The sequence below is a fragment of the Anabrus simplex genome, chromosome 1 (genome assembly GCF_040414725.1).
Source record: "Anabrus simplex isolate iqAnaSimp1 chromosome 1, ASM4041472v1, whole genome shotgun sequence".
NCBI classification, from domain to species: Eukaryota; Metazoa; Arthropoda; class Insecta; order Orthoptera; family Tettigoniidae; genus Anabrus; species Anabrus simplex.
In genome coordinates this window covers 794,806,507-794,821,812 of record NC_090265.1, presented here as the reverse complement: position 1 = coordinate 794,821,812, position 15,306 = coordinate 794,806,507, and the positions used below count along the sequence as shown (strand labels likewise).

The 15,306-nt window shown below is 39.9% G+C and overlaps 1 protein-coding gene across 1 annotated transcript in view; it reads left to right on the top strand.

Annotated features, from left to right (window-relative positions):
• Positions 1-15,306, top strand: part of LOC136857540 (PAT complex subunit CCDC47) — a 94,628-nt gene that overhangs the window by 13,875 nt on the left and 65,447 nt on the right. Inside the window, exon 3 of the mRNA XM_067136267.2 lies at positions 13,178-13,294. Coding sequence (XP_066992368.1) covers positions 13,178-13,294 — 117 coding nt within the window. The remainder of the gene's footprint in view (positions 1-13,177; positions 13,295-15,306) is intronic.

Here is a 15,306-nt window from a genome sequence, read left to right as displayed (position 1 = left end):
ACAGTTATGAAAATTCGCAGACCATTACTAATCTTTTAGTGCATTATTCATTTCTCATAGAAGAAGAAGAATAGGAAGCAACAAGGGCATACACCGGTAGAAGGAGAGGTAGGGAAAATGGATAAACAAAAACAAAACACAGATAAGAGCATTAAGGGAACAGGCAGGGACCAGGCTGCAAAACCCCGTTGAAGGTTAAGTTCATTTCAACACACGATGTAAGGTTCGAGCTCGCTTATTGGTCCGCCAAGGAAAACTCTTCAATCACAATTATCAATGTTCACAGAAATGAAGGAATAGTGTAAGTAAAGTCCAAAAGGGACCGAAATTTTCAAAGCTTGATATTTGTAACAAAGTCTGTGAGGAGCTAGAAAGAATATCCACATGAATATGTAAAATAAAACATGTATCTGCTCACCCAGGGAGACGTAGAAGGTTCCCGCACAGGTTAAATAAGTCAGTACGGACCAGCCGCGTACGATATAAAACTCCCACTGCTTACAATAGCATAATGCACACACCTGATCGCTGATCAAGGCGAAACGGCAAGTTTATATAGGCCGGAGAGCCAGGCGTGGAATGTGTGGGAACAATGATGACGTCAGGGGTTGGCGGGGAGAGGAAAGCAAACACACACACAGTCGGGCGGCAGACAAGGCAACAGACGTAGCAGTCCAATGTCACTAGCGATGAATATGCACGAGGTAAGAAAACATATATATCGGGAGCACGTTATAAGGTAATAGACGTGAACGTTGCTGTTTGGAATCTCCTTTAAACATAAAAAAACACGCCTTCTTTTAATTTTTTTGTGGGGCGGGGGGGGGGGGGGTAAATAAACTTAACGGCGGTGCGTTGTAAAAGAAGGTGAGACCAATTGATTTTACTGTTCATAATGTACTTATAAGGAGCCTCCGTTGCTCAGGCGGCAGCGCGCCGCCCTCCCAAATTCCGGTCACTCCATGAGACATTCGTGCTGGACAAAACGGAGCCGGGACAGGGTTTTCTCCGGATACTCCGGTTTTCCCTGTCATCATTCATTCCAGCATCACTGTCCAATATTTCATTTCATTTGTCATTCATCGATCAATGCCCCAGAGGAGTACTTCGGCAGCCGGCATAATTCCTATTGTCGCCGCTAGATGGGGCTTTATTCATTCCATTCCTGACCCTGTCGAATGACTGGAAACAGGCTGTAGATTTTCGATGTACTTATTCTGATCATAAACCGATCATTTTTAATCTTTCAACAGCCATATTTTCCTTCGGAGAACGTTCTTAGATTACAGTAGATTCTCCTGGCATATAAATATAAATGTAACCACATTTGAAATAAACGATAGGAATGAGATTGACCGTCAAATTGTTCACCTCTATAATAAGGTCAATAATGCATGGAAGTATGTCATTCGTATCTCCAGAAATCCCGCACACTTGCCTACGCGCGACAATGGTGCTGATCACGTCAAAAATGACAATGGCAGCAGATGTAATCTACCGCCAAGTAGCGGTCTTGCATCTTGCTGTAGGGTCCAGAACATCTAATAATAATGTTCTGGAACGTCGTCAAATGTGCGGACCGCGCTGGAAATGGGTCCTGGACAGGTAATGACTAAGAATGCAGTCCGGCCGCGGGTTCAGTACCGCCAAGGCACCCAAGATGACACCACGCCAGATCTCCTGAAGGATTTGAACCATGTTAAAAAATGCTTATAGGAAAAGATGGCAAAGATTTAGGGAGCCAACTGACCAGGTGGAATACCTGGACCTAGCCCGGGAAGTACGAAATCGATTGATTGAAAAATGGGAGGAACATTGCCGTAATCTGTCAGAAAACGAGTCAGATCGCGAATTTTGGCGGAATCTCGCAGAAAACGAGCCAGATCGCGAATTTCGGCGGATTATATATCTAAAACAATAAGCATTCAATTATAAATTTCAGTATAATACCGTAGCAAAGCACGGGTATCTTGCTAGTGACTAATATACCAGGGTAAATTATTGGATTTGCATCCTGCTAAATATGGTTTTTGGAGGTGCGGAGAATTTGATCCTCCCAGAGTTCTTTCACGTGCCAGTAAATCTGCCGACACGAGGCTGATGCATTTGAGCACTTTCAGATACTACCGGACTGAGCCAGATTCAAACTACCAAGTTGGGCTCAGAAGGCCAGCCTAGCTTTAATCAGAAAAAAAAGCTTTCCCAGAGCTTACATGCAATACATCAAGCTGACTGACCTGTTATTATTCACTCTGTTTATTGCCCTTTCCTTTGCAGGCCTTCAGTGGGGTTGCTATAGCAACTCTCAGTTTGTTTGGTATAGTTCCAGTTCCTTCATGCGGGCCGATGACCTTCGATGTTAGGCCCCTTAAAACAACAAGCATCATCATCAAGCAGTTCCTTCATGCAAACAGTAATGAGCTAAGTACTTCAGGTACTGTACTATTTCCCAACCCAATGTCTTTAGTATATGGGGTGGTCAGAAACAACATGAATTGATTTTTTTTTTTTTTTTTTTTTTTTTTTTTTTTTGAGTGGTAGAGCGTTGCTCATACTGATTACTAATTTGAAAAAATAATTCAATATCGCATGCTGTTGTCATTTTATCAGCAGTTGAAGTTAGTCAATCAGATTCAAATGGGCTCTATGAGGCATCATCATCTGTTTGCCCTTCCAGCGAGCCGGGTAGGGTGTTTGAAAACAAGCGTCTTCCAAAGTTGCCTATTCAAAAAGATTTTATTGTCCATGACAGATTCCCAATTCCATCCTCTTCCTTCCACGTCTTCCCTCAGTTGGTCCATCCATCTTCTTGGTCTTCCAGCTGGTCTTCTATCTGTTATTCTCTTTTCCAAATAAGCACATGGTAACCTCGTGCTATTCATTCGTTTAACATGCCCAAACCATTTAAGTCTAGATGACTTAAGTCTTTCCTCCATCAATTCATTTAGACCTACGTTAGATCGGATCTCATTATTTTTCACGTGATCAAGTCGTGTCTTTTGGAGGGCAGTTCTAAGACATTTCATTTCACAGGCTTGAATCGAATTACAGTCCTTTGATGTTTGTGTGCAGGTTTCCAGAGAATATGTAAGGATGGGATTGAAATATGACTTGTACAGGATCATTTTTGTTCTTTGTAGGACCTTCTTATCCCATAGTAGGTGCCTAACATACTGTAAGGCCGGGTGCACATTGGGACGCAGGCGAAGCAGCTAAAGCAGTGCAGCGCAGAGCATATTTTTGTAATCCACACTAATCATTGCACCATCGCAAGTTGACAGACAGGGCAGGACCAAGCAGAGCAGGCCGGTTCTGCATCTACTTCTGCCTACCACACGCAGTCTTCGAAACACAGTTTCCTGCACACGTATCACGTAATTAGTTAAGAAATGGAGGAGAAAATTACCACAGCTGTTCGTCTCACCATGTTTGGTAGGTACTATATGAATAATGTGGACTGCAATGCAATGTTTAATTTTAATTTCCGTTATGTATGTACGCATGTATGTACACCCACAGTGAGAAAATGGCTGAACAGAATTTAATGAAAATCGTTATGTAAATTCGGGGAATAAGTCACTACAGTCTAGGCTATGTATCATTTTATTCACGCTGGGTAACGAGGTAGTTTAGAGAAAGGTCTAAAATCTAATCCTTAAGTATCTATGAAACAATCCGTGGCCCAAGTTTTCGCAACATTGGGTATTTAACGTCAAGATCTAATGTTGATTATGGAGAGCATCATCGCCGACTCCGTGGCCTTTATGAAGAAATAAGTACGGAGAATAATTTATCATATCTTGTCAAATATAAATGCAAACGCGTTCACAACAGATTGTCAGTGTTGATTATATTGTGTCTTGTGACAACTAGATGAAAATCTAGCAGTACATTTGTTAATAAATGTTTTTTCCCTCTCCGATCCTATGAAATGAAATGGCGTATGGCTTTTAGTGCCGGGAGTGCCCGAAGACAGGTTTGGCTCGCCAGGTGCTGGTCTTTCGATTTTGACACCCATAGGCGACCTGCGCTTCATGATGAGGATGAAATGATGATGAAGACGACACATACACCCAGCCCCCGTGCCAGAGGAATTAACCAATGGTGGTTAAAATTTCCGACCCTGCCGGGACTTGAACCCGGGACCCCTGTGACCAAAGGCCAGCACACTAACCATTTAGCCATGGAGCCGGACTCTGATCTTATTAATGAATACTACGTAACAACTGTTAAAGAGAATACAATTTCTGATCGTGTATGTCTTCTACTGTTTTATCGTACCGGTTGTGATAACAGAGATAGGTATTAATGAATTTACCAAGCAAGTTGGTCGTGTGGTTAGGATCGCCTTGCTATGAGCTTGCATTTGGGAGATAGTGAGTTCGAACCTCACTGTCGGCAACTCCGAAGATGGTTTTCCGTAGTTTCCCACTTTCACACCAGGCAAGTGCTGGTGGGGGGGGCTGTACCTAAATTAAGGACACGTCGCTTCCTTCCCATTCCTAGTCCTTCCCTGTCCCATCGTCGCCATAAGACCTATCTGTGTCGGTGCGACGTAAAAAATTCATAAATTTAGACTTTTGTTCTTTAGTCCATATGAACGCCGAACATCGCCAACATGGAAATACTGTTTAGCTTTGTAAACTGGTGAAGGTGGTTGTTTTTATTGCGATTGTCTGGTGAACAACCGCGTGGTCATAGCACAAGAAAAATTTTGAACATGACTATCAAAATGGGAAAAATCCCGAATGCTTGTAGACAAAGAAAAAAAGAGCCTCTTTATAATGGATGCCCCAGTATCACAGAGTCCAAAGAAAATATGCTCTTTCTGAAAACCGACGAGAACCTGCATGCACTCATGATGCACTTCGCAGTTTCGTAAGCTTTGCACTGTCCTGCTCTGTGGACAACTGTTTCTCAATGTACGCCCGGCCTAAAAGTTAGAGCCTTTGGTTACTCTGTTTGTTATTTCTATTTCAGCTCTATTATTATGAGCCATTACGCTTCCTAAATATCTGAATTTTTTGGGCGGTGTTGCTAAATCTGTACGTGGCTTAAGACTGGCGTGACCGGGCGAGTTGGCCGTGCGGTTAGGAGCGCACCTTCGCAGACCTATCTGTGTCGGTGCGATGTAAAAAAAAAAAAAAGACTGGCTTGAGAGCACCAATCGAAGAAAAAATTTTGCCAGGCTTTGAGCATGGATTTGCGAGTTGACAGGTTTATGCCATGGCAAGTACGCTACAGTTACACTGCTGAAACCCATGGTGGGTTTGTGTTTTATGTTGATTTCTCGTTCTCCCATCAAAGTTCCCTCAAAGAAATGAGGACCAATGAGGTTATCACCCACAATGCCACACAGTACATTCACACTCCACTGAACCTGAAAAGCTGTGTGTCATATCCGTTTGGGATTGTCCACTGTTTTGGAACCATGCTTTGTCCATAAATAATACAGTCACCAAAAAAAGTCAGGATCAGTTTCCAAATGCTGTGGGGTCCATTGGCAGAATGCCATCCAAGTCTTTGAAATCATGACCATGGAGCTCCTGGTGTAAGTGCAGATGGTACGGGTGAAACCATTGGGTATGAAATATCTGCATAACAGATGCCCGGCTGATGTTTTGTCTCCTGTGCAATGGCCCATGTGCTGGTGTGGAGGTTATGGCGGATGGCATCAAAGACAAACTCTTCATTTCCACACTCTGAAATGTCATGCCTGTTGGTTGTTGTTTATCCTGATAGCATTCTTGATACAGGCATTGTGCTTGGTATGCATTCTGTTTAGCTTCTCCGTAGATGAATAACCTATCCACATACTTGTCGCTGGAATACATCGTGAAGAAGTGAATAAGCTTTGTGTTGTGTTGTGTTGTGTTGTGACTTGCCTTGAAGAAGGGGAGTTCGCGCAGCTAAATATCTACCTGCCATCGCATGTTATCATTCCAATTGAGCACACCGTGGCCTACCTGTGTCTATGAAGCTTGGAACATGTATGATGTAGCTTTGTTGCCTCTATCGTAGCCACAGACCATTACCACCTCATCTTCGTCCAACACAGCTCCATACCCTATGCTATGATACATACGCCCCCTTACAAGGTCAAATAAATAAGTCTGTGGAAGCTATCGTGTGTAAAACCTTGCCACATCCCAGGCAAATGATTGTAAAAAAAGAAAATACACTAATAATAGTGCCTAACTTATTCATAAGTATTACGTACACGTTTTTATTGTTTTACAGTTGGTAATGACATATATTTCTGTGGAATTCTGGGAGTGACTTCATGCTGAATTCATGTCTACCTATAGCAGTGTTCCTTCACTGACCTACTTTGGTAAACGTCAGTAGTTTAATGATATATTATAAAAAGTTGCTTTTTTGGGTGGGTTGGTGGGCTCTTAGCAGTGGGAGTGAACACTTCCACTTCTCTTACATATCACACGAGGTCAGATTTATAAGATTCTGCATCCTAAGTTATATTAAGGGGTGATCAAAAAGTTCTGTTTGACAGCGATACAGTCCTGAATCGGGATGCAAATCAGGAAAAATTGCCGTGAGCAGCGAGGCACTCATTCCACCGACACACCAGGTTGAAGATAACCATGTGGTATAATACTGTATTCTCCTCCGTGGAGAAGTCCGTAACCGCCTGTTGCACATCCTTGTCCGACAGGAAGCGTCGACCCTTCAAGGCCTTTTTGAGGGGACCGAAGCCGTGATAATCGCATGGGGAGAATTCAGGACCATGTGCCTGTCCACCCTAATCGCCTCATCCTCCGCCTGCTTGTTGTCCGTAATGGTGAGACTGGCCTCTGAGATCGACCAGCGTCTTGTGTCGAAATGTGACCCGCACGGAACTTGCTGCACCATTCCACAGCAGTAGTTTTCGACAGACATGCTGCCCCATACAGTATAGATTATTTAGAGTAATCTGGAGGAAGAAAGAGATCCCAGAAGAGTGGGGAAAGGGTTTAATTATCCTGATATTTAAAAAAAGTGATAATAAGGAATGTAATAACTGCAGTGGGATCACCCTTATTGCCCATGTAGCTAAGATATTTGAGAGTGTATTGGAAGGAATACTGAGGAGAAGCTAGAAGGAGAAATGGAAGAAGAACAGTGTGGTTTTAGGAAAGACAGATCAACGTTTGACCTGATCTTTACATTAAGACATATGATGGAGAAAAGATGGGAGTTTGGAAAAGAGCTAGTGATGACATTTATTGACATTGAGAAAGCTTATCATACTGTGCCGAGGCAGTTCGTATGGGACACATTAAGGAAAAAACAAGTTAAGAGTGGAATTGCAAATGATAAAAGCTGTGCACAGAAATTGTGTTAGTAGTGTGAAGACTAGTATAGGAAAAACAAAATGGTTTAAAGTTGAAACTGGTCTCCGACAGGGAAGTGTACTATCCCCCATACTATTCATCATAGTCATGGATGAAATTCATAAGAACATTAAACAGAGATTGGGAAGACAGGCAACAAAAGCCATGTTGTTTACAGATGATATGGGGTGAGGATGAAACAGAAGTGGAAAAGTGGGTAGATGTACGGAATCAAGAGATAGAAAAATTTGGGATGAAAGTAAGCACAGAGAAAAGTAAAGTAGTGTTGACAAGCAGAAGGAAGGAAGAGGAATGATAAAACTGAATGGTAAAATTCTGGAAGTGGTTAAAAGTTTCAAGTACTTGGAAAGTGTGATCACAGAAGATGGAAAGATAACCAAGGAAATTGGGAAAAGAATACAACAAGCAAACAGCTTCTACTAGAGTGTAAGGGGTAATTTGTGGAACCAAGATGTCCTGGAGAAATGTAAGAAAGTATTATAGTCAACCTATTATGAACCCATACTAACCTATGCAGCTGGATCATGGGCTACAAGAAAACGAGAGGAGAGTAGAATACAGGCAGCGGAGATGAAATTTCTAAGAGGCATCGAGGGCAAGACAAGAAGGGATAGAATTAGAAATTAAGATATAAGGAAAAGAACAGGAATCTTGACACTTCAATACAGGATAGAAACAACAAAGCTAAAATGGTATGGGCATATGATGAGAATGGGAGAAGAGAGAGTGCCAAAAAAAAGCTTTTTCAGAGAAGTTAACAGGAAAGAGACCACGAAGAAGACCCTGCAAGAGGTGGATAGATGCAGTGTGGGAGTGCATAGAGAAGAGGGGAGGAAAACCGGAAGATGTACTTAAAAAAGGAGAAGAGTGATGGAGAGACAGGCAGCGATGGAGGTTCTTGATTCACAACCTGACCTGGGAAGCTGGAAACGTGAAATGAAGATGATGCTGCTGCTGCTGCCCCATACACAGTCTTCATTCTTCGATGGATGCCCTCCAGTATTTGTCCTTTGGCAGCCAAGAACAGAATAACAGCACGTTGGTCTTATGTGGATGCATTAGGTAATACCGAGCTCGATAGCTGCAGTCTCTTAAGCGTGGCCAGTATCCAGTATTCGGGAGATAGTGGGTTCGAACCCCACTGTCGGCAGCCCTGAAGATGGTTTTCCGTGGTTTCCCATTTTCACACCAAGCAAATGCTGAGGCTGTACCTTAATTAAGGCCACAGCCGCTTCCTTCCCACTCGCTCTTTCCTGCCACACTAATCCCTTTGCTTACGTCCATGCTTATAAACTCACATCGGAGTCGCGCTATGTTGCATGTCTGCTACAGCAATGCCCTCGTACGAAACTTTTTGATCACGCCTTATATATTACCACTGGAGCAGGGGAGACAGTATTGAACTTTACCTTTCAGTCTCCTTGAGAATTACCTTTGTACTGTAGATGATGATGATGATGATGATGATGATGTAGGGATCGTTCGTAATTGTGGAATTATCTCCAACAAGTCTGGAAACAAGGTCTTCATTTAATTGCCTATTTTGGGGTGGGGGTTGGCCTCTCCAATGTCTTTTTTTTTTTTTTTTTTTTTTGGGAGGGAGGTATGTGGATCCCATAGAGTTGGTATCCCTCCTCATTGTTCATTGTCTGCCTCCCCATTATTTCCTGTCATACTTGGCTTATATTCTGACTCGCCCCTTCACACTAGTGATATCAAAATGGCGTCTGGCTAGTGACACCATGGGGAGACGTACCACAACAAGGAAGCAAACAAAATAAAATGCATCAAAACACAGTATAAATTTAAAATAAAGGTGAAAGAGTGAATATTGAACACAAGGGACCCATATCCCAAGGAACTAAAAGGGGTGGGTTCAGCAAGGGAACCAGAACAAGCATCTATAAAAAAAATTGTACACCCTTAAAAAAACTGCTATAATTAATTCAAAAACTATACAAACTTTTACATTGTTAGCAGGAAATGAATTGGTGAAATAATTTTTTTTACCTAGGTAGAAGAAAAATTTGAAGTTTTAAATAATTAAAAAAATAAATACATAAATCATATCTACATAATAATTGTTTTTATTTTTTTAAAATTTTTTTGATAAATATAGTGCTTTTTAATTTAGAATAAATAATTTATAAAATCCTAAGGTGAGGTTTTTAACAATTAAATATAATATCTCTTAATATAAATAAATAAATAATCTTGAGGTAAATAATTCAAAATTTAAGAAAATATAATGTTTTCAAATGAAATGCTTACCCTGGCGACCTAACTAAGGAGCTCCTTGAATAAACCTAAAATATTAGATATTACATGCTATCTACACTTAAAAACAAATACATTTTCTAAGGATCCTTCTCTATGGAGGGTTCTCCACGCTGAACGCATAGCAGAAGAAGAAAAATGCAAAAAAGCGTCGCACCAAATCAATTCACCAAGACATATCTTGATGGAAAAATATCAGTCACATTAGCAAACCTCAAAAATAGAACCGTATTACCATAGCAAAATTAAACACCACCAATATTTAAACCACAAACAGAAAGAAACGAGAAATCATCATTCATATGCCGTACACTTCCAGACAGAACCGGTCAGGAAAAATCACACATACTCAAATACATGCTCGTAAGAGAGTAACAACAATCGAGATCCCTACACAACGGCATCCAGAGGCAGGCTCAACATGCGATAAAATAATAATAATAAAACAACAGTTACGTAACAACCAGGAAAGATAAGAGCAGATAAACAACAATAGCAGACCCGACACGGTTCGAGGTGAGATAAGGAGACTCAATAATGCAAGAATGATGACACGAACGTTATAAAAACCCTCCATCAACAATGTCCGTACATTCTACAGAAGCACTACACGTAAAATTAATAATACCAAAATTTTCTACCACCAAATAGATCAAAATGTAACTATCTACCTTAAATTACTTTTAATAATAATAATAATAATATTTTTTAGAAAATGAGAATCAACAAGAGATTGCTCGATGCACAATTCAAAATCTACAGTCGCAGAGGAGAAACTAACCCTTATAAAATAGTGAAAATAAATAGAACAAGATGTGAAAATAAAATTTACGACAAAGACCGGCAGAATACACAAGCAACGGGCAGCAATAAATAAAATGAAAACATCACCATGAAGGAGATGGCTCGAGAAGCACACACTAAATTTAGCAGAATAAAATAACATACATACATTATCATTATAGACTTATGCCTTTCAGCGTTCAGTCTGCAAGCCTCTGAGAATTTACTAAACGTCGCCACAATCCTCGATTTGCAACTAGTGTTGTGGCCTCATTTAGTTCTATACCTCTTATCTTTAAATCGTTAGAAACTGAGTCTAACCATCGTCGTCTTGGTCTCCCTCTACTTCTCTTACCCTCTATAGCAGAGTCCATTATTCTCCTAGGAATAAAATAAATAAGATAACAATTAACACGTCATCACACGCTCCCGCGGCAGTTTGCCGCGTTTGAACAATAATCCTAATATCTTCCTTTGTTGTATCCAAGAATCGGCGGGCAGTCAGGTATTCCTCCCCCCACATCTCTGTATAACGACCGTAGCCTAATCCAGTTCCTCGCTGTCTCCTCTCTACGTCAGTTCATATTTGTGTTGATGGTGTCACGTTGTGTGAGCAGATTGCTAACGTGCGTGCTATCGCGTACAAACATTAGTGAGCATATTGCTAACGGGCGAGTTTTCGCGTATATTTAATATGATATAGTTGCAATATTTCTGTTTTATTGTTTGCGCCATTACCTGGAAATGGATCCGTACGACATACGACAAGCTACAGTGAGACATATAGTGGACAGTGTTCCAGAATGTCATTCAAGTAAATTAGGAGAAGATACTTCTGGTTATCGTGACGTTGATGAAACAGATATTTTAGAGCATAATAATAGTGACTCAGAAGAGAGTGTTGCAGAAGAAATAATACAGCCGTGCGAGGTTGGTGACGAACAACACACCCCACCGCCAAACGAAGAGACACTGAACCTTTCAGTAGGCGCTCAGCAAGAACCTGAACGTTGTGAGCCTGTTCTTAAAGTGAGACAGCCAACAACCACATGAGAGGCCCCTGCAACCAGGTCAATATGCTATCTGTGGTATCTGCCCTAGAAGGAAAAATAGCAGAACAATGGTTATTTGTTGCGCATGTGATATTCCCATCTGCCGAGAACATACAGTGCCAACGTGTTCGAGATGCTCAACCCAACAGGAGGATCCAGCTGAAAAATGACAAGACTGGCTGATTGTTGGACAGAAGTAATATGCTTACAATGTTTCTTAAATCAATCATATTTTTTATATTTCATATTTTACTTATTCAACTGGACTTGTGTTAATGCAACTTATGTGAAAATGCCTAAAATATAGTATGCGGCAATTTGCTAACGGGGCGTGCTTTGATGTCAGGTCACAGGCTTGGAATTGCGGCAGTTTGCTAACATAGCGTGTTCTCATGTTGTAAAATATTTTAAATTACTAATAATGATTTACAATCCTAAATATGACGTTTTGGTAAGTAAATTCTCTTTCTTACAATGTTGTTAACGTTTGAGGATAGGTTTCTTCATTTCAAAATCAGAGCAACAATATATAACATGCGTGAGCAAATTGCCGTGGGGCGTGCTGTCATGTAAAAATAAGGGGGCGTGTGATGACGTGTTAAAATGGGAATAATGTTCGAAACACACCAAAAGGTCATCCGACAACATCACAATGCACGCACGATGGCTCCAAATACAAGTCCCATGACGAGAATGAACGCACATAAATCACGTCTCGCCAAAATAAGTACACCAAACCACGAGGCACACACAAAATTTAGAAAAAAACTTATCAACAAATAAATAAGGGCGGTACTTACATAAATGAAGAAAACTACATTACCATATAATCCATAATGAATTAAGCAACTGAGCAACCACTATCACTCACAAGGTAAATATTACATTTGAAACTAATACCACACCATATTAATTTTAAATGCTATTGCTATATATTATTTACAATCCTCAATCCCTGAAAGGGATACCGAACACCTTTCAACCAACGCCTGAACTAGGCATGTTTAATACGCAAGCTGGTATCAGAGAGCCAGTCATGAGCGTCATTCTCCAACGAGTTCAAATAGCAGACGGTCGTTCCACCAGCGGCCAGCACACAACAGCAGTCTAGCAAGTCATGCGCGCTCTGTCTATCAGCGTTCAAACTCACTACAAATTCCACTGCACGCACATAGATGGCATTAACGTACGCATTTAAGTCAGTTGAATACAGAATGTTACCAACATAGAGGTATAAAATGTGCCGTGCATTTGGTCTAGTAACACATATGAGGAGTCCAGATACATAATGCAGATATACAAAGATGTACACCGTCAGATTTCAAGTTTATACAATAATTATAACGCCACAATTCCAGTAGGATTTGGAAAGTGTTTTATGGCCGGATGTTCTGTTGCCAAGCCTCCTCTTTTACCCAGACTCGGGACTGGTATTACAGCAAGTTTCTCTTGGTGGCAGAATTATCTTATCCATACGACAAATGGAAAATAAAGGTATTCTCATGTTATACTAGTTGCAAAATTTTCTATGAAATTGTTTTACAATCTGTAATAATTTGTGCATGCTTCATATTAAGGCTATTGCCCTTTTCTTTGGTTCTTTTACATTAAACAACTCTATTCACTATATATATATATTTCTCTAGCCACTTATTCTATTTTTCGCTTCATATTAAGTTGGTGTGTTTAATCTTTATACTTTATGATTTTTAGGATGATGACAGTGAATTTGATCATTTCCAAGATGAAGAAGAATTTGAAGGTTTTGACAGTGAGCGTGTTGGAAGCAAGGTGGATGACAAGGAAACCCCAAAGATTACAATTACTAAGGTAAATTCATTGTCCTGTTGTAAGTTACGTTTATTTTCTGTGGAAAGATAGCTTTCTGCCATCATCTTAGTTCCTTCCTCATCTGGAGAGGATGTTCCTCAGTTTCATGTTATGAATTTCCATTTTGTCGCCATAGTTCTATAGATTTCTTTATCTTCTCGGTCATCATGAGTGAATCGTATTGATATACACAGTTTTGCCAAAGAAGGCAAGTAGTGTTTTCCTTAACTTTTGGATGATATTGTATTTTACAGTTGTTGAGTATAAAGTTTGTTACAACAGACCAGTTTGTTGACAAACCCCACAATTATCATTGAAGATAGAGAGTTCAAAATCCAGGTTATACAGGGTGTATTAAAATTATAAAATTCTTTAATTTTTTACCACCTATTCAATACATTACAATACACTCATTGAATTATAATATAATCATGAAGTGTCTAATATTGGGACATGTTTTGTTCGACATAGAGAACATCATCAGCCATTAATACAACAAAAACTAGGTCAGGGCCCTGAGCTTAAAATATAGAGAATGTTATCATCATATTAAAAAATGAACCATGTCGTAATAAAAAATGATAATCAATAATCAATACAATAAAAACATTAGACTTGAGGTTGTAACAATATATGCAAGTTAAAAGCAAAATTTGTCGTGGAGTACATTAACGGTGGCAATCTGTGGAATTAAAAACAATTATGAGGCCGCTGAAACATGACATTGGATCTTGTGACATAAATGTATGTCAGTGTGTGAAGCGTGGATTAATATTGTGAGGATGAAGTTCCTTTGAATTCATAAGTAAGGGTTAAAATAGTGTTCAATGACTTGTCACGACTCCAACTAGTCAGAGGCACATAACATTGAACAAACTAAATTTAACGTATAACTTGAACCTCAGCAGAAGCATAATTCATAAGAGAGGTGCAATATTGCTGTCAGAAAAATGCCAGTTAAGCTAGTTAATATATACATGCTAGCAAATAAAACTAGAAGTTTATATATAAACTCATTAAGGAGTAGCGATGAGACTTGAATGTGGGGAGAGTTTTAGCGATTCTTATAAGAGAGAGCATATTCTGGCACAAAATAGAGTTTGAATCCCCTGGGACTGGTATGAGATGTCTGCTGGCGTTGGCTGCGTGAAGTAGACTGGCGGGTAGCTCTATTTGTATGTACTCCACGACGAATTTTGCTTTTAACTTGCATATATTGTTACAACCTCAAGTCTAACGCTTTTATTGTATTGATTGTTGATTATCACTTTTTATTATGACGTGGTTCATTTTTTAATATGACGACAACATTCTCCATATTTTAAGCTCAGGGCCCTGACCTAGTTTTTGTTGCATTAATGGCTGATGATGTTCGCTATGTCAAACGAAATATGTCCCAATATTAGACTCTTCATGATTATATTATAATTCATTGAGTGTATTATAATGTATTGAATTGGTGATTATAAATAAAAGAATTTATAATTTTAATATATCATCTTCAATATGGTTTTAATATGGGATTAATTACATGTATAGAGGGTGTACCCATGATGATGTTACAAACTTTCAGGGACGTTGGAGGATGGCAAATGGATCAATTTGAGATAATTAACCGTAATCCAGAAATGTTTAAATAAAAAATTATTAATAATCCAAGTTGTTTAATGTCTGTCTGTTCTTAACAGACGCCGGAGTGTCGGAATTTCGTCCTGCAGTAGTTCTTTAATTAATGTGCCGGAAGCCAGTGACATGGGGGTTGTTACCTTTAAACACCCTTAAAAGCCACCGACCTCAGTCGGGTTTGAACCCATTACCTTGGGATTAGTAGACCAACGCCGGATCCACTATGCCACTGTGGCCGGTAGTGAAAAGTTAAAGCAAAAATTGGTCTGATACCTCCGACTGTACCGTATACTACATGTGCTAAGAGTGCAATAGGGGAGGCAATCCTGACAAGCAGAAGAGGCTAGGATAACTCAACAACTCTTATGCAGATGGCGTACTGTGTA